The sequence below is a fragment of the Carassius auratus genome, chromosome 27, assembly GCF_003368295.1.
Source record: "Carassius auratus strain Wakin chromosome 27, ASM336829v1, whole genome shotgun sequence".
Lineage (NCBI taxonomy): Eukaryota > Metazoa > Chordata > Actinopteri > Cypriniformes > Cyprinidae > Carassius > Carassius auratus.
The window spans coordinates 21,701,342-21,721,538 of record NC_039269.1 but is presented as its reverse complement, the minus strand read 5'-3'; the positions used below and the strand labels follow the sequence as shown (position 1 = coordinate 21,721,538).

General features: G+C 37.4%; 2 protein-coding genes across 4 annotated transcripts in view; one reads left to right on the top strand and one right to left on the bottom strand.

Annotated features, from left to right (window-relative positions):
- The first annotated feature begins 3,415 nt into the window (after positions 1–3,415).
- LOC113045883 (myosin-7) lies at positions 3,416–13,934 on the top strand. The gene is made up of 38 exons (XM_026206611.1): positions 3,416–3,450; positions 3,606–3,817; positions 4,160–4,303; positions 4,388–4,544; positions 4,689–4,716; positions 4,821–4,926; positions 5,020–5,112; positions 5,566–5,629; positions 5,714–5,812; positions 5,898–6,001; positions 6,085–6,223; positions 6,297–6,415; positions 6,496–6,645; positions 6,746–6,916; positions 7,023–7,332; positions 7,437–7,519; positions 7,693–7,898; positions 7,977–8,100; positions 8,182–8,318; positions 8,400–8,655; positions 8,749–8,991; positions 9,070–9,246; positions 9,332–9,477; positions 9,566–9,656; positions 9,750–10,139; positions 10,230–10,356; positions 10,438–10,556; positions 10,652–10,848; positions 11,094–11,277; positions 11,378–11,543; positions 11,710–11,834; positions 11,992–12,300; positions 12,415–12,618; positions 12,703–12,999; positions 13,084–13,188; positions 13,281–13,376; positions 13,468–13,602; positions 13,813–13,934. The coding sequence occupies exons 2-38, from the start codon at positions 3,617–3,619 to the stop codon at positions 13,831–13,833; spliced, it is 5,823 nt and encodes a 1,940-aa protein (XP_026062396.1). The 5' UTR covers positions 3,416–3,450; positions 3,606–3,616; the 3' UTR covers positions 13,834–13,934.
- A 1,123-nt stretch (positions 13,935–15,057) lies between these two features.
- map4l (microtubule associated protein 4 like) overlaps positions 15,058–20,197 on the bottom strand; it is a 39,454-nt gene continuing 34,314 nt past the window's right edge. For all 3 annotated transcript variants that reach the window (XM_026206607.1, XM_026206608.1, XM_026206606.1), the window contains 4 exons: positions 19,821–19,902; positions 19,625–19,725; positions 18,513–18,693; positions 15,058–18,011 (listed from right to left, as the gene is read on the bottom strand). In XM_026206607.1, the coding sequence (XP_026062392.1) occupies positions 18,007–18,011; positions 18,513–18,693; positions 19,625–19,725; positions 19,821–19,902 (369 nt within the window). In that variant the 3' untranslated portion in view covers positions 15,058–18,006. The remainder of the gene's footprint in view (positions 18,012–18,512; positions 18,694–19,624; positions 19,726–19,820; positions 19,903–20,197) is intronic.

Genomic DNA, 20,197 nt, shown 5'->3' with positions numbered 1-20,197 from the left:
TCCTCCATTTGCATTGAGAGACAATATAGAAGCAGGTCCTCTTCCAGACAGATTTCGTAATATTTTCTTTTGATTGAAAATGTTTCATTATTGCCCTGAATGTGTAAATGGGGATTTTCAATGCTTTAGCTCTTTTCTTACAGTCACTTTCTAATTTCTGAAGCTAAACTATCTTTCTCTTAACTATATTCGACGATATATATATGTTTGTTTTTTTTTTCATTGTGATGAATGATTAAGGGAATTTGTCCTTCATATAACCTGATATTTATTGAATAATTGAATATTTATTCTCCTGAGAAATAGAAAGGTCATGGCTGGATAATATCATGCTGCTAATTACCCCGGTGTGCTAAAAATGTAAATATAAAAGAAAATATACTTTATATTGTTAGTTTACTATAGAATTTCTAAGGGTAACTTAGAAATAAATTTGACCACACATTATACAAAAAAATCTAACATTTGTATCCCTGAGATTTATTTTATTAAAAATGTTATAGGTTATATTTATCAAAAGGTACACAGTGATCCTTCAGTGTATATGGGAGTTTCATTTGTAGCTGTGCCTCAAACATATAGCACTTTAAACTCTAATACTAAATATGAGCATGATGAGCTCAATGCACTGAGCATTACTTGACTGCAAGCTACATTACAGTAGGGATTGAAGGCTTTAAGTGTCTGACAGGGAAGCGCTACAGTATATGTATAAAATGGAAAGAGATATAACAAAGCCTTTGGTTCTCAAAATAGATTGGACAGAAAGGGGAAAGCAATGAACAACTCTGAAGCACTTATGCATATAACCACAGACAGCTGCACTGATACATGTGTGCCAGACCATCTTTATACTTAGATGCATTTCATGTATAGATATTACAAAAATGTGCAGACAAAAAAAGAGAATCTACCAAGGGCTATCATTCTATAAAACACAAAAGCTAAAGAAATATTACTACTTATATAATGTAAAACAATAGTTTTATACATATCAGTATCAGTTTATTTTCCCAGTTCCAGGTATTTTTAAAATAATCTTTTATTAACTTATACCTCACAGGCCTGTGTTTGTCCTCTGCCTTGCAGAGTATAAAATGTGCTCACAGGGGTCCTTTTTTCTTTTCTTTTTTTGATCACACCCGTCATGGCTGTAATATTCACACTTGCACTCACAAATCTTGTAAGGTGTCAAAAAGAGTCTCATTGGATTTTATTTTGGACATATTAAATACACAAGTTGGATATGTATTTTGAATTCTTGATAACATGGTCAATTATGTCACATTAAATTATAAAATTGGCAACAGTACAGTTTGGGGGTATCTATGTAATCCCATGACAACTGTTATTAAGCAACCAGCTATGATAGTTTCACATTCATGGATAGCAGTGATTTCATTTAATGACCAGTGAGAGCAAAATTAATTTTAAAGCACATACCTGTGAGTCAGAATGATATTCCTAATGTTAAGTGCTGCGCTGATTTTAGAAAACAAGAGAGGTCATTGTTATCTTTTCTGACTCTTCAACAATGGCTTGGCATTTTGTCACTTCCTTTAGCACTTTGACGCCAGTCATAGTTTAAAAGATGTCACTGGGTGACAGAATATCACTTGTCGTATTACTTATCATATGCAGTTAACTCCTGTTTATCTGTTGACCCTTTCTGTATGGTAACTGTCAAGGGAACTCACCTTCAGTTATGCCAGTTTTATGTATCAAATGATATTCAGTCGTTTTCAAATACTCTACAAATGGAAAAACAGATAATAAAAAAAATAACTATTATCCATTTTGATGACAGTAACTTGACAATATTATTATAACTATGTCCTTTTGTACTTACCTTTAAACACAATTTCAGTGTTTCTGTCTGCATTTATTTGTCCTATATGAACAGAATGTCTACCCATGAGGCCTATGGATCAGTGCCCCTTTCATCACTCCCAGTTGCAACAAATTCCAAGGACATCGGCATGGACATACCAACATGTGTAACCTCAAACAAAGAATTAACATGAGTGCAGGACTCTATACCATTACAAGAATTTTAGCATACTATAAAATATTGCTGGGTCTCTGTGTAGACCCGTCACTTGGTTTTATTTATGAGGAAAAACGCCTATAATGGCTAGGTGATGGGCTATAAGTTGATCCCAGGCAGAGACATAAAGTAAGGTCCAAAGGCTCACAGTATGATGCAGTTTCACTCCTTAGTCAGTGAGATCCACTTTGCAGGAATTTCACAGGGTTATCTTTGTCTTAAAGAAACAATGGGTTGTCAACAGCATTGGTTGTTGTGGGAGACACTTGCTGACAATGAATGATAATGAAGGATGGCACAGCAATAACCTCAGTGTACAGTTCGTTTTTATTGTACTACCATTATCTTTTTTTTTTTTTTTTTTACTGAATTTAAGATATGACATCTGTGAAAGACCACTGTGTGTGCTGTTCGACACTTGTTGCCTGGATAATCTCGCAGACTAAGATGCTTAATATAGATGCAGACTCAGAGGGCATATGACATTGTTGTTTGCATCTGCAAAGATTGACGAAAAACACAATGTCATATATTAACCCCCCTTAAGCTCTCTGGGTAATTGAGAGCCCACATGGCATGCAGTTCAAATGTATCCCTTAACTGAAATCTGATACCTTCTCCTGAGTATTCTAAACAATGTTGGATGACAAATATAGAATTCCATCTAAAGTTTGTTAAGACATCCAGCATTTGAATCCCTTTGTTGCCTGTTAAACCCTCATGTGGCACTAAAGTAATGCAGTGATGGCTAACCACAAGAACACACAAACGGAATTTTCTATAAATATCTTGCTTCTTTGTTCCACCTTTTGGAGTGATATTCACCTCAAATGCCTATTCTTCAACGTACAATTTCATCTGGCTTTAATCATTCACATTTCATTCAAGTGCACACCACTTAACTTTTCTAGCTGACCTAAATTAGTGCTCTGCTATCAATGAAATCCTAATATGGAGCACTAACAAATATAACAAAGATAAGACTTAACTCAACTAGCAGGTTCTTGTTTCTCCCTAATACCCAACTACCCTCGCTGCACCCTAACTAGTGCTCAGACGCGATAGCATTCCTGCCTTGTGGCATGCCTTTGCCAAATTTGGGAGGGTGACTTCCTTTATAAAGAGATCCCATGGTTGGTCTCCAGACAAGTCAGAGGTTTTATCTGAGGGTAAGATTTGAACCATAACTGAATAGTTCCATTTAATACAAAATGATACAAATCTGTTCTAAAATTTTATTCATGATTAATCTGTTTTACTTCTTATTGCTGCTTTCTTCTGACTGCATCTTTTAAGTAATGCATTGTTTAGTGATGTAACAAAGTTTAAAACATTAAGGAGTAACAATGAAACTATTCACATGGACAGGTTCTTCTTCAGCCGCCACACCTGTTGCACATCAGGTAAGAGTCATGCGTGTTTTCTATGTTTAAGAACCTTTTCTAGATTTATTTAAAAGCTGTTTTTTATGATCGCTGCAAGGCAATGTTCAACTATCATAAATGCAACTGCTTGATCACAGCAAAATTGTAAAAACAACCTCCCTTATCATCTCCAGACAAGGGAATCATGGCGGATGCTCATATGGCAGAGTTTGGAGCAGCGGCTTCTTACCTGCGGAAGTCAGAACGAGAGCGTTTGGAAGCACAAACTCGTCCATTTGATATGAAAAAGGAGTGTTTTGTGCCTGATCCAGATGAAGAGTATGTGAAAGCTTCAATCGTCAGCCGCGAAGGTGACAAAGTCACTGTAGTGAATGAGAAAAGAAAGGTAGGCTCAACTAATTGAATAAACATGATCTGAAGGAGAATTTTGAAAGTAAGCTATTTTTAAGGGCAACACTTTATTTCACATTTTATATTGGTTTATATATATATGGGTTTATTTTAGTGGTACAAGTGGTTGCTGAAAACATGAGCAACAATTTGTAATAATTTTGAAAATGATTGACAATAAAATAAATAAAGGTCTAAATGAAAATGTTAGCTTCGAGATGATTTGATTTTAGAGCAATGTTACAATACAATCTGCACACAATAGCAAATGTAATGCCACTTTTGCATGAAAGTATTATTATAATGGTTCCAATTCAAACTTTTCTGCTTCTTACAGACTGTCACTGTAAAGGAAGCTGACATTCATCCCCAGAACCCACCAAAGTTTGATAAAATTGAAGACATGGCAATGTTCACCTTCCTTCATGAGCCAGCCGTGCTGTTCAACCTCAAAGAGCGCTATGCAGCATGGATGATCTATGTGAGAGCAGACCAGTTCAGTGTCACTTGAAAATACATCCCATTTAGTTTCAATTACTGAACTTTACTTGTCCCTTCCCCACAGACCTACTCGGGGCTTTTCTGTGTCACTGTCAACCCTTACAAGTGGCTGCCAGTGTACAATCAGGAGGTGGTTGTAGCCTATAGAGGAAAGAAGAGGAGTGAAGCTCCTCCCCACATCTTTTCCATCTCTGATAATGCCTACCAGTACATGCTGACAGGTATGGACAAAACCAAGGTGAACCAAAAAAGTGTCGACTTTTGTGAAGGTTTTTGAATTCTACACTAATCTCTGGATGATCATTATCCTCGTAAAGATCGATAGTCATAAGAAATTAGTAACATTATAGTCTTCTCCATTTCAGACAGGGAAAACCAGTCAATTCTGATCACGTAAGTAAAATTGTATACATTTAATCTCATTCCTTAGTTAATTAAATATTTCTTGTCATGTTAAAGATTTACACAATTTATTGTTATGTTCTATGTTACTGTAGCGGAGAATCTGGTGCAGGAAAGACTGTAAACACAAAGAGAGTCATTCAGTATTTTGCAAGCATTGCAGCTGGAGGCTCAGCAAAGAAAGATGGGTCAGAAAAAAAGGTAAGTGTCATTTTCATAACTGTCATCTGTTTCTACATTAATTGAAAATAAACTGATTGAAAAGGTGACTAAACATTTGCTGTTTCATTACAGGGAACCCTGGAGGATCAAATCATCCAGGCTAATCCTGCTTTGGAAGCTTTTGGTAATGCAAAGACCATCAGAAATGACAACTCCTCAAGATTTGTAAGCTTCAGCATTGAACATTTATTAAAACTTTTAATGAACATGTAAATAGTTGTCCAGTTTAGATTTCGGCAAAGCAGGCATGTCATAACGATATCACAGATATAGTGTGAAAATACCCCTTTGATAAACCAAAATGAAATAAAGAGAACATAGGGTTGGCAGATGGAAGACTGCATGCTAAGCCAATATAAATGTGATAGTATATCTATACTAATATACCATTATAATCAGGGGGAAATCAGATAATATCAAATGTTAATGCAGGTTAAAGTTATTTGAAAACAAATACTGAGTGGGTCTCAACACATTTTAGGCAATAGGTTCTTATAAGACATACTGATTGTGTTTCAGTAATTTCAGCTTATGTAATTATTAATAATACTTCTGTTATCTTGTGTTATCTAAGTCTTGTGTTTAATTTCACAATATTATAATTTTCGATTCTTTTAGGGAAAATTTATCCGAATTCATTTTGCTGCCAGTGGCAAGCTGGCCTCTGCTGACATTGAGACATGTAAGACGTCATTCCATTGTTTCGGTGTTACAAAAGCACTTGAGGTCAAAGACTAACATTTACATTTTTTTAAATAAATATCAGATCTTCTGGAGAAGTCAAGGGTGACGTTCCAGCTTAAAGCTGAAAGGGACTATCACATTTTCTACCAAATCCTTTCTCAGAAGAAACCTGAGCTGCTAGGTATGACACAGTATATATCCCTAATTAAAGGCCTTTTACATTTTTACCACTACAAACCGACGGTTCTTTTTCTTTCTTAAAATAGAGATGCTGCTCATCACCAATAACCCCTATGACTACGCTTACATCTCTCAAGGAGAAACAACTGTAGCCTCAATTAATGATAGTGAAGAACTACTTGCTACTGATGTAAGAATGAATTGATTTACAAATATATTTTTTTCTGTTATTGTGAAGCTCTCATTTGACACCTTCAATTCTGTACATTTTAGGAAGCATTTGATGTGCTAGGCTTTACTCAGGAGGAGAAAAATGGCATCTACAAACTGACTGGAGCCATTATGCATTATGGCAATATGAAGTTCAAACAAAAGCAGAGGGAGGAGCAAGCAGAAGCCGATGGGACTGAAGGTATGTAGATTATATTTAGAAAGTAGCAAACTAAATTCAAATGTATCTTATTAAAATTGTAATAACTTGACAGTTGCAGACAAAGTTGCGTATCTGATGGGCCTCAACTCTGCTGACCTAATCAAAGGTTTATGCCATCCAAGAGTGAAAGTAGGAAATGAGTGGGTCACCAAAGGGCAAAATGTCCAGCAGGTGAGTTGGAGGGTCAGTAATGAAATAATGCCCACTTATCAATATAACAGAAAACCATACAAATGCTTCTTTGTGCTCAGGTGTACTACGCTATTGGTGCACTGGCCAAGTCAGTGTATGAAAAAATGTTCCTTTGGATGGTTGTAAGAATCAATCAGTCTCTGGACACTAGACAACCTCGTCAATATTTCATTGGAGTACTGGATATTGCTGGTTTTGAGATTTTTGATGTAAGTCTTCATGGATAAATCCTCATGTTGTTAAGTTTAAAAGTCATATTATTGTCTAACTTATACTTTCAATTCCTTTCAATAAACGTAATAACTACAGTTCAACACCTTTGAGCAACTCTGCATCAACTTTACCAATGAGAAACTGCAACAGTTTTTCAACCACCACATGTTTGTGCTGGAACAAGAAGAGTACAAGAAAGAAGGGATTGAATGGGAGTTCATTGACTTTGGCATGGACTTACAGGCCTGCATTGATCTCATTGAGAAAGTGAGTAGTGCTAACGATAAAGTCGTCATACATAATTGGTGCTCTAACTGTTTAACAAGGCTATCTGCCATGTCTACAACTCAATCTTATCAACTGCTTTATTCAGCCTATGGGCATCATGTCCATCCTTGAAGAGGAGTGCATGTTTCCCAAAGCCAGTGATGCAACATTTAAAGCAAAGCTTTATGACAACCACCTTGGGAAATCAAACAACTTCCAGAAACCCAGAGCAATCAAAGGGAAGCCAGAGTCTCATTTTTCTCTGATTCACTATGCTGGTACAGTTGACTATAATATCAACAACTGGCTGGTGAAGAACAAAGACCCACTGAATGAGACTGTGGTTGGACTCTTTCAAAAGTCCACAATAAAGCTGCTGTCAATGCTCTTTGCTAATTATGCTGGGGCAGAGTCTGGTATGTATGTATGAATTATGTATGCACAATAGAATCTCATATGCACGTATGAGTGTTTTAAATACTACTGCTTTACATTAATTAGTGTACCTTGTTTTGACAAGGTCAAGAGAATAGTAAGGGAGGTAAAGGAGGTGGAAGTAAGAAGAAGGGCTCCTCGTTCCAAACTGTGTCTGCGCTTCACAGGGTAATTGAATTTCAGACTCAAATGCTCATACACAATGACAAGATAAAAATAAATAATGTATGCTAATTTTATGAAGCTGTTTCTAGGGATCTAAATCAGTAGTTTTTTAGGTAATTGAAAGTACTCCTTAATATCACTGAATAGCTTAAATTCGGTGTACATTTTCCCTACAGGAAAACTTGAATAAGTTAATGACAAACCTAAGATCAACTCACCCTCATTTTGTGCGCTGCATCATACCTAATGAGACAAAGACTCCTGGTGCAATGGAGAATCCTTTGGTCATGCACCAGCTACGCTGTAATGGTGTACTGGAGGGCATCAGGATTTGCAGGAAGGGCTTCCCCAATAGAATCCTCTATGGAGATTTCAAACAGAGGTTCTTATTTTTCTGTGTCATTTAAACTCTAAATTCACATGGTTTCCATTATTAGAGGTGTTCTATACTTATTTACAGGTACCGAATCCTAAACCCTGCAGCCATACCTGAAGGTCAATTCATAGATAGCAGGAAAGGAGCTGAGAAACTCCTGAGTTCACTGGATATTGATCACAATCAATATAAATTTGGACACACAAAGGTAAAAACTCAGGAGCAAGGATGACAGTGGTCATGTAATACTGTAAGTAAAATGCATGTTTCTATAATGAAATCTGCTTAGGTGTTCTTCAAGGCTGGTTTACTGGGTCAGCTGGAAGAAATGAGAGATGACAGACTGTCTCTAATTATTACTGGTATTCAAGCTAGATCCAGAGGCCTTCTAGCAAGGATTGAGTTCCAGAAGATAGTTGACAGAAGGCAAGAATTCTTTATATTACATTTATTATATATATATAAATATGTTATGTTTTCTGACATAAAAATGGAATGTCCTCACAGGGATGCCCTACTGGTTATCCAGTGGAATGTCCGTGCCTTCATGGGGGTGAAGAATTGGCCCTGGATGAAGCTATATTTCAAGATCAAACCCCTACTAAAGTCAGCAGAAGCAGAAAAAGAGATGGCAAATATGAAAGATGAATTTGCCAAGCTTAAAGAGGCTTATGCTAAATCTGAAGCCCGAAGGAAAGAACTGGAAGAAAAAATGGTATCTCTTCTCCAAGAGAAGAATGACCTACAACTTCAGGTCCAAGCGGTCAGTTAATATTTTGTGCCTTTGAAATGCAGAAGTAAATGTGTTTCTACAGTATAGAAATGACTGAATAGTTTTAACATCATTCCAAAACAGGAGCAAGACAATCTCTGTGATGCAGAAGAGCGATGCGACCAGCTCATCAAAAACAAGATCCAGCTTGAGGCAAAAGCCAAAGAGCTCACAGAGCGACTTGAGGATGAGGAGGAGATGAACGCAGAGCTGACAGCTAAGAAGAGGAAGCTGGAGGATGAGTGCTCAGAGCTGAAGAAAGATATTGATGATCTGGAGCTGACTCTGGCGAAAGTGGAGAAAGAGAAGCATGCCACTGAGAACAAGGTCTTGGATGTTTTTCTTCATACGCACGCACGCACAGTTATATTGTACAAACACTCAGAACTTAATGTTCTTTTGCAGGTGAAGAACCTGACAGAGGAAATGGCAGCTTTGGACGACATCATTGCGAAGCTTACTAAGGAGAAAAAGGCCTTGCAAGAAGCTCATCAGCAGACACTGGATGACCTGCAAAGTGAGGAGGACAAAGTCAACACCCTCACCAAAGCCAAAGCAAAGCTAGAGCAGCAAGTGGATGATGTGAGTTTTACATTTTACAACACATGTATTCTTATACAAGCAAATGACCATGCAACCAACTGACATGTTGAATTATTTATAACAGTTGGAAGGATCTCTTGAGCAAGAAAAAAAGATCCGTATGGATCTAGAAAGAGCCAAGAGGAAACTAGAAGGAGACTTGAAGTTAACCCAGGAGAGCTTAATGGACCTGGAGAATGACAAACAGCAGTTAGAGGAGCGTCTGAAAAAGTAAATCAAATTCTTCCGTTCTTTTACAGTCCAATCTGTATGTTCTAATATATCTCTGTCTATCTGTGTATCTTTTTTTTAATCATAGGAAAGATTTTGAGATCAGTCAGCTCAATGGGAAAATCGAGGATGAACAAACTATTTGTATTCAGCTACAGAAAAAACTGAAGGAACTTCAGGTAACACACACACACACACACACAAAGAGCATACTGACATGGGAAAAATCAAATGAGACATGAGAGATAACTCCAACATATTTATGATAATAGGCACGTATTGAGGAGCTGGAGGAGGAGCTTGAGGCAGAAAGAGCTGCTAGAGCCAAGGTGGAGAAACAAAGAGCAGATTTAGCCAGAGAGCTGGAGGAGATCAGTGAGAGACTGGAGGAGGCTGGAGGAGCTACGGCTGCTCAGATTGAGATGAACAAGAAACGGGAAACTGAGTTTCAGAAACTTCGGAGAGACCTTGAAGAGGCCACTCTACAACACGAGGCCACTGCCGCCGCACTGAGGAAGAAACAAGCCGACAGTGTGGCAGACTTGGGAGAGCAAATAGACAATCTTCAAAGAGTCAAGCAAAAACTGGAAAAGGAGAAAAGTGAACTCAGGCTGGAGCTGGATGATGTGGTCTCAAACATGGAACATGTTGTTAAGACTAAGGTATTGTTAATACAAGTAGTCAGAAATTAAATTTGGAGTTGTTTACTTGCTGGGAAGTAATTTTCTAGCCAAATTATTTACTTTGCTCAGGCAAATCTTGAGAAGACCTGCAGGTCTTTGGAAGATCAAATGAATGAATACAGAACAAAATATGAGGAGGGCCAGCGTTGTATCAATGACTTCACAATGCAAAAATCTAAACTACAATCTGAAAATGGTAAGGCTGTCAAATAACTTTTTTCAATCATTATGAGTGACAAAACACCAACAATAATAAAATGCATGATGACATACCCAGGTGAACTTTCAAGACAGCTGGAGGAGAAGGACTCTCTTGTCTCCCAGCTAACTAGAAGCAAGATGTCTTATACACAGCAAACTGAAGATCTTAAAAGGCAATTGGAGGAGGAAACTAAGGTGTGATTGTGTGAAACATTGTCTGATTAATATTAGTTTTTTTTTAATTGCGTTCTTTTTGTTGATCTGCTAAATAACAATGTGTCCTCCTCCAGGCGAAGAATGCTCTAGCCCATGCTGTACAGTCAGCTCGTCATGACACAGATCTGCTCCGAGAGCAGTATGAGGAGGATCAGGAGGCCAAAGCAGAGCTACAGCGAGGCATGTCCAAAGCTAATTCTGAGGTGGCTCAGTGGAGAACCAAGTATGAAACTGATGCCATCCAGAGAACTGAGGAACTGGAGGAAGCCAAGTAAGATATATTTCTCTATAGAATTTCATATATTTTTTTCATATAGGTTTAACTTCTCTACTGACAGATAAGCTTTTTGTTTGTGTTATGTTTCTTTTAAAATGTAAGACGAACAAAAAGTTTTTCTGTTAGTTGGCCAAGCTTCCCCAAACGTAAGGTAAAAATATAATAAAATGTCTATCTATTTCTTTTAGGGTGTGCAAACGAAATGATCTTCCTCAATATTGTTCTGTTTTCTAAAACAGGAAGAAACTGGCTCAACGGTTGCAGGAGGCTGAAGAAGCTGTTGAAGCAGTAAATGCGAAATGCTCATCGCTTGAAAAGACTAAACACAGACTCCAAAATGAGATTGAAGATCTTATGATGGACCTGGAGAGGTCTAATGCAGCTGCAGCAGCCTTGGACAAGAAACAAAGAAACTTTGATAAAGTAACCAAACATGGTTCTTTGATTTTGGATTGATCTTAAAAATTAAGTTTAATTACCAGCTATTCTATAATCTATTTACATGGGAAAAAAATGCTTTTAGGTCCTGGCTGAGTGGAAGCAGAAGTACGAAGAGTCGCAGGTTGAGCTAGAGAGCTCTCAAAAGGAAGCCAGATGTCTGAGTACTGAACTTTTCAAGCTGAAGAACTCCTATGAAGAATCTTTGGATCACCTGGAGACCATGAAGAGAGAAAATAAAAATCTCCAAGGTAACTTTGCAAATGATTTAAAAAACATATAATTTGAATAAATAAAAGTAAATGTTGAAAAGACTTGGTGGTGGAAGAATTTATTGATAGCACTGTACGGAGACATTATCACTAAGGCTGGAGAACATAAGGCAATATGTTAAAATGCAATATTCTTTTCATCCAGAGGAGATTTCTGATCTCACTGAGCAACTTGGTGAGGGAGGAAAGAGCATTCATGAACTGGAGAAAATTAGAAAACAGCTGGAACAGGAAAAAAGTGAGATTCAGTCTGCTTTGGAAGAGGCAGAAGTAAGTTTTCAGATACAGCTTTATTCCTTCATATGTAGACGTCAGAATTTCATGCAATTATGTGTAAAATAATATTTTTCGATTATTATATTAAATACAAGCATTAAAAGTGAATGGTCTTGCAAACCAAGTAACAGATCACAATCTTCTTTGAAAGGCCTCATTGGAGCACGAGGAGGGTAAAATTCTGCGAGCTCAGCTGGAATTCAACCAAACAAAGGCTGATATTGAGCGCAAACTAGCCGAGAAGGATGAAGAGATGGAGCAGAGCAAACGCAATTTGCAGAGAACCGTCGATACGCTGCAAAGTTCGTTGGAGTCCGAAACACGAAGCAGGAACGAGGCCCTCAGAATAAAAAAGAAGATGGAAGGGGATCTAAATGAAATGGAGATCCAGCTTAGTCAGGCAAATCGACAAGCAGCAGAGGCTCAAAAACAACTCAAGAGTGTCCAAGCACATCTGAAAGTAAGACGCACTCAGAATCAATACTGTGAGACAATGAGGCTAAGAGCGAGAGCTTTTGAAGGGGTAGACAGTTGTTGAAATGTTTGTTTTAATTAGTTTGCACTTATATTTTAGGATGCTCAGCTACAGCTGGATGACTCTCTGAGAACAAACGACGATCTCAAGGAGAACACTGCGATTGTAGAGAGACGCAACAACCTTCTGCAGGCTGAATTAGAGGAGCTGAGAGCAGCTCTTGAGCAAACTGAGAGAGGCCGCAAGCTTGCAGAGCAAGAGCTGCTGGATACCAGTGAAAGAGTGCAGCTACTGCACTCCCAGGTATGTGACTGGTTGCTTATTCTTCTTTCTGAACAGATCCATTTATTCAGCTTTTAATCCAGTGCAAACATCTCCTTTGTCCAGAATACAAGCCTCTTGAATCAGAAGAAGAAGCTTGAGACTGACACATCCCAGCTTCAGACAGAAGTGGAAGAGGCAGTGCATGAATGCAGGAACGCTGAAGAAAAAGCCAAGAAGGCCATAACTGATGCGGCCATGATGGCTGAGGAGTTGAAGAAGGAGCAGGACACAAGTGCTCACCTGGAGCGCATGAAGAAGAACATGGAGCAGACCATTAAGGACCTGCAGCACCGCCTGGATGAAGCAGAACAAATTGCTATGAAAGGAGGAAAGAAACAAGTCCAGAAACTAGAAGCTCGGGTGAGTGACCTACCATAAATCCCAACAATGTTTTCTGACTATTCCAAGTGGCACTCTGTGAGCACATGCACACTGTGTCAACAGGTGAGGGAGCTGGAGAATGAAGTAGAATCAGAGCAGAAGAAGAGCAGCGAGGCAGTAAAAGGAATTCGCAAATATGAGAGACGTATTAAAGAACTGACCTACCAGGTAAAAAAAACTATAATAACAGAAAATGTGACGACAACGACATTCTAATTCAACAAATTCTCAAGTCTCTTTGCTATAATTTGTCTTAAAAGACTGAGGAGGACCGCAAGAATCTGGCTCGACTGCAAGATCTTGTTGATAAGCTTCAGCTAAAGGTCAAATCTTACAAGAGGGCTGCAGAGGAAGCTGTAAGTATTAGCCTAAATATCGCACTGTTTTTGATAAATCATACTATTAAGTTCAAACTCTAATCTCAGAACTGCTAATCCTGCTTCTTAGGAGGAACAAGCCAACACACATATTAGCAAGTTACGGAAAATCCAGCACGAACTTGATGAAGCAGAAGAAAGAGCTGACATTGCAGAGTCACAAGTCAACAAACTACGTGCTAAAACTCGTGATGTCGGTTCTAAGGCCAGTGATTAAGCAGACTGATTTTTCTTCGCATCTATTCTGATTCAAACCAATCAAGTCAAATGAAGTCGTAATTCCCTCATTTCTCAAGTGCTCATTTAAAGTAGATTTTTGCCACATTGATATACAATACATTTTTAGAGAACATAATGTAATTAAAATATTTTACCACAACTGATAATCTCTCCATTTCCTCTTTTTTTTCTACAGAAGGGACATGATGAAGAGTAAAGCTCAAATGGACCTTCTGCGTGTCTCCTATTTGTTGTATTAGTTATCCACTTGGCTCTTTTCAGCCATATAGTAGAATAAAGTTTAATTGCATTCAATCTGTGCTGTGACTGAGTTATTATGTGTAAAAATGTTTAACATTACTTTGTGAAAAAAAAAAAAAAAATTCAGGAGACATTGAAAATGCGCAGTGTTGAGGGTGTAACTGTTTTATCTTAAATACAAAGACATGGAAATCCACATTAGAAATCCACTTCTTTCCATCCACTCTCTCCAAAAATCTTGTTTAAAATGTATCCTTACTTTGCTGTGAACTAAAATCTTGAAGTTTGTCAATAAAACTGCCTTCACATGAAAGTCATCATCTTCACACCTAGTCTCTGAAATTATAGCACAGAGACAGCGGAGCTCAGCAGTTTATGAAGTGACTGTGTTTTGAATCATATTGCAAATGTATCTCTTTCTGTTACAGCCAAAGTAATGAGGAAAGATCAGGATTTACTGAAAAGTTTCGTCCTCGCTTTCATTCATTTATGAATTAATAAATTTCATAAAGGGATGCACTGAAGAAGACATGACAATTTCATCTGTGACAAAATTAGCTATTTTTGCTGTGTTTTGTGGTGAGCTAACATTGTCCACTTCAGAACCGGGCTGAGACACATGGAATAGCACTTACCAGTGAATTTCAAACTTGCTACTTTTAATCTACCAGTAAAAAAATACATAAAAAAATTATTATTTGACATCATGTTCTATTAAACTGAATGTGCCTTTTAGCTAATATGGTGCTACTATGGTACGTTAAAAGTCTGACGACAACCATTACTTTTGGAATTGTGAATGAGTGCAAATTTCCGTATAAACGTACTGCTGAGCTGTGGAGCTTCATGTAGCACTAGTCATACGGTGTCAGATACCAGTTTTAAATTAAGGGACTACAGCAGTACCGCTACAATTTTTCCATTTTTATTGTGCAGTACAACATCATTATCCCTAGACTACTGACTAGAGTAGCCCAAATATGATTTTTTTCCTAAAAGAGTCCTTGTTTCAGGAATGCTGAATAATGTATGCATCCTTGCAGATGACATGCAATGCTGTGAAAAAAAGCACATTTTGTTTGTTTGTTTCTTTTTTATTTATTCATGATTAAATATCCACATCACTAGTTAACAATTAATCACAATGACCTCTTTCATACCAAAAAATACATATTAAATCGGGGGGAGACATTAAATCCAGTTTAGGACTGATGTCTGTAGTCCATTGTTGTCAGCATGCTCTTTCGGTGTGTTCTATGGGTAGTACACACATTGTGAGTCCTAACAGACACACTAGGGGGCTCTTTTGCTGCCTAATTCCAGTGCTCTATCTAGTTTTAAGCATGCCGATTAGTCTACCAGTTACAGTTAGTCTAATTCAGATGTGCAGCATGGATATTCAAACAACATTCAAGGTCTATGTGTCAGGTGCAGTTTGTGGGAGGAATCATTGTTCCTGTGGTTACTGATTACCTCTAAACTCTCGACCCACTTTCTGCATCCTGTGTCAGGCTACTCAAGTCATTACCAGAATGCTGTGCCTTTTTTACACAGAAGGACATCCTCAGAGTCCTTTGAGTTTTTCCATCCTTAGGCAAAATCAATCACACTCCTCCTCCTATTGATTACATTGTATTTAGTATGTGACCTGTGATGACAAAGAGAAAAAGTTACACACATAATATATATTCTTTGCTTCCTTGAATACAATACAGTTTAAAAACATTCTTGTTTGCAAGCCCTTTTTAAAAAAAAGGCAGACTGTCTTAAAGAATACAATACTGTCTGGAGAAATATTCATAGATGCAAAATCTTTACTTTGCTTCTCTATACAACCCAACCTAGAAGTAGTGTTTTCCCCCTGTGGGGTGTAAAGTGTGAAACGTGTATTTACAAAACTGCGTTGAGTGGACTCGTGTGGGGGATGTGAGAAGTGTTCATTCATTATGGAAATGACAAAATAGAGCTGTCTGAAGGCATGAAAGTTTAGGATCACTATCAAGAGTACAACACTGAAGTTTACTGGCATAGCCCCTGAACAGTACACACTAATCACAACAGGACCGTTTGGCCAAGCGCAGCTGCTCTACACTAAACACACTTGCTCACACTCGCACAAACTCTATTTACAGACTGCTCTGAGAGATACAGGTGCAGGTTTAGCATTTTTGATTAACTGGGATTGTTTTTGAGGGGGATAATATTTAGTAAAATGTGCTCATTCAATCTTATCGCTCTCGTTGTAGTATAAAACGTCCACCATAAAGTGCATTTTAAATGCTCATCAGCTAATTAGGATTTTTGCATAATTTATTACTTCCTGGTCTCTGTTGTTCATGTTTACGTGGGATTTTCTTCAATGTTACGACATTACTTTCTTTGATGTTACAAAATTACCACCCATCGATGATCTACCATAACGTCACAGTAAAATACCAGGGAAAAAATCGCGATATGTAAAATACATATTTCACACCATGTAGTGAATCACTTTTAACCAACAACGGCAAAATGTTTTTTTTTTTTTTTTTTTTTCTGCAGGCATTGTGTAGCTAAATATATCTAGAATAATATTACTAACAATAAAGTGCCCACAAATTCACTGTTAAACAGTTTCACTAGTCAAGAGTTTCAAAAAAGCAGCCCTACAATAGTAGGTTTGGAGAGTTTAAAACTATGATATTCATCTACATGGTGAATAATATATCACTTGGTAAAAAACAAACAAATAGCATTTACTACTGTTTGATTAAATAGTAATTTCTAAACAACAATTTATCAATTGCCACGGAATAAATAATAGGGAAATGTATTGTATTGCAATGCTTAGTTAGAATACATTTACTGTTAATGTAATGGGCCCTTGCACATGCTGGTTCAAATGTCCAGTGTAAAAGTTGTTTACCTTATAGATTTGGAGATATAATACTTAATTAAAAGTGGGGATGATTTGGACCTTTTTGCAAATAATAATGACCTGTACACGGAGTGTAAACACATTTCCATTTGAACTTTCTGAAATCTTTCTTTATCCATCCATATTTCTTTCCATCCTGTCTGTTTAGTTTGCGTGCCACTTCTTTTTCTCTTCCTGTATCATGCTGTAGTTTATGTGTGTCATGTGTTTTTGTGTCCTATTAGTTCACAAGATGCTTTGAGAGAAATGGAAAGTGGAAAATGTAATCAGATGGTTAGACATAATGATACAGCTCATCGTTACAGGAATATACGCAAACACAACACAGCAAACTCACTGAAGATGTAAATATGCTATTGTTTGAACAACCTTTACGTTTTAAATGATTAAGTGCTCATTTAAATACTGAGGGAGAACAGGGTTTATAATTCATGTGAGGTGGACAGGGTCAGTCGAGCAAAGGGAGCAGATGGATGGCTGGTGGCTGATTTGTCCCTTTTGACTGGGATTTAAGACAGCCCCAAATACTAACAATACAGGGAACGTAACTGCTGTAATATGATGTAATAAGCTACATCTCAAGTGAGTTCTGGGGTTCCCATTGGAGAACATCTACTGCCAGATAGAGACAGAAAAGAGGGTGTTACCTCTAAAGTTAGGTCTGTTTAAAGGATAGCACAGGCTCGTAAGAAGTTTAGAAGGAAACTCTGGTGTTACGGACAAAATGCTATGGATTTAACAAAGATGACATTAAGAGCTAAGCAGCTGGAGCATCCATAACTCTGTCTCTAACACTCTGGTGACTTTATCCCATATCTAGCCTCAAACCAAACCCTTCATTCGAAAAGAAGTGCTGTAAATTAAACCACAGCCTGGATCTTTCCCAAAACATGATCTCATGGGTGCTTTCTCAACAAAGAAAAAAACTAAGAAAAGTGTAAACAAGAGAAGAAGCTAATGAGAAGATAGGGACAGGCTGTGTTGAAATCAGAGTCCTTCTCCTGCTAGTGTACTGGTTTGCACCCATCTCATAGCTGAGTGAATGGGACAAGCTGGGTTGAGAGTGAGGACATGGCGGACCCCAGAGAAACACTGAGAGAGGTGCTGCGATGTGGGTGGGGGTGGCTGCCACTCAGGGAGGACCAGGAGATGATTTTGGCGCCGTGGTCCGTGCGAGCACATGCGTTCTCGCGGAAGTTCAGCTTGTGGGACTCAATCTGGTGGCAAACAAATGGAAAAGCTGTTAGGAAACAACATGTGTTGTACATTTCCATTCAGAATAATCGACATGAGACTATCTGTTTCCGATATAAACCAGGTTTGTTCAGTATTAAGATCTTGAAATTGAACTAGGATAGCAAACGGGATGTAGAATTTAAAGCCTTGCTTGAAAGTAAAAAAAACTAACAAAAAACAGCATATCGTTTTAGTTCATAGCCCTTATTGTCAGAGAGAATGACAGAATGGTAAATAGATGTGTTTGAAATTTGAATTTAGTTTATTGAGTTATTTTGTCCTATTAAATAAATTAACTTTTGTGAACCAGGGTTAAAGAAGTCTAGATTACATTTCCATTAACTAGTAATGTTCTTTGAATTGTAATTCTATACATTCTTCTTCTTTGTCATTCCTATTTCAGTTTCCTATATTATATCTCTTCAGGTTTCTCTTTTTAAGGAGTCATACATAAGTGCAGATTATGCCTAGTTTGCACTCACTTGTCCCAGGGATGCGCTTGTCCAAGCCCTGGGAGTCCCTGGGCCCCTCTCCCAAAGAAGGTACAGGAGCAGGAGAGATCTCTTTCAGACCGTTCTCCTTTGCTCCATTGCCTGCCTGGACAGGTGGAGAGACAGCAGGGGGAGATGGGCTTCCCTCAGATTTCTGCTGAACCCCCTCAGCCTGAAAACAAAATGCAAAAGCATGGAGTTATAGAATATGGTTACAGGTGACAAACATGCATTTATGTGTGTGTGTGTGTGTGTGGAAAATATATGTTAATCAAAAAACATTGTTGTATTGTATTTCTTAAAAAGTTGTGTTAAGAGTTAACAAAACTAACACAAACACTTTCTATCCTTTTTGAACTGTACAAGTACATAAGATTTATTATACAAGAACATTATCATACAAAAGTTAGGGTTTGGTATTTTTTAAAAAAAAAGTTTTTGAAAAAAGTCTCTTACTGTATGTTCACCAAGGCTGAATTTATTTTATAAAAAATATAGTAAAACGGTAATATGGTGAAATATTTTGACAATATAATTTTTTAAAATATATATTCTAATATATTTTGATGGCTGATTTATTTTAGCAGCCATTGCTCAAGTCTTCAGTGTCACATGATAGTTCAGAAATAATTCTAACATGCTGATTTGGTGCTCAAGAAAAATTTCTTGTTAAAAACAGCATACACCTACTATTTTTGTGGAAACTATGATACAGAAATCATCATTTTGATTAATAGAAAATGAAAAAGAACAGGATTTATTTGAAACAATTTTTGTTTTCAAACTTTGTAGCATATTTACATGCATTTTTCTCAACTTTTCAGTTTGATGTAGCGCTCTCACAAAACATTCATCCACTAGGAAATATATATAATTAAAAAAAAGTATAATACTCAATCCCATAACAAACACACAAACTGGTGCTCAGCCATGTGAGATGTCATAAATAGATATATAAAATAAAAAAGCCCATTTCCATGCGCTGAGGGGGCTGAATTTTACAAACCACATGCTTGCTTCTGAAAGACCTTCAGGAAAATGTAATATCCATAATGATAGAGACACATTCCTAATATGTAATATCTTCTTAAGCTATTTACTACCTTGCCATTGCCACCTCCTGGTTCTTGGCCTACATTGTCCATTGATCCCACTTTGGTCTTGACGTTAACCTTATTGGATTCAATCTTCACATCACCACCACCTGAGAGAGATTAATCATCATTCACATGGCTGTTTACTGCAAGCACACACTGCATTTACAGTAATAGGGGATATTAAAATGGACCCATCCCCTACCTGGCTTGTGCTTTATGTTGTCCTTGGATCCACATTTAGAGGTCACTTTGCTCAAGTCAACCTTTTTACTTAAAATCTGAACCTGCACACCAGGAATAAAGAGCTGTTAGACTAAAGTGGCATTTGTTTCTGGTAATGGATTTCCTAAGAGAAAAGAACATTTAAGACACATTCTGTAAAAGTAACTCCTTGCTGTTCTAAGTGACGTATAATGAAAGGGTTACTTCATCAAAAAATGAAGATTCTGTCATTAATTACTCACCCTCATGTCGTTCTAAACCTGTAAGACTTTCCTTTACCTTCAGAACACAAATTTAGATATTTTTGATGAAATCTGAGAGCTTTCTGACCCTCAATAGACAGCAATGCAACTACCA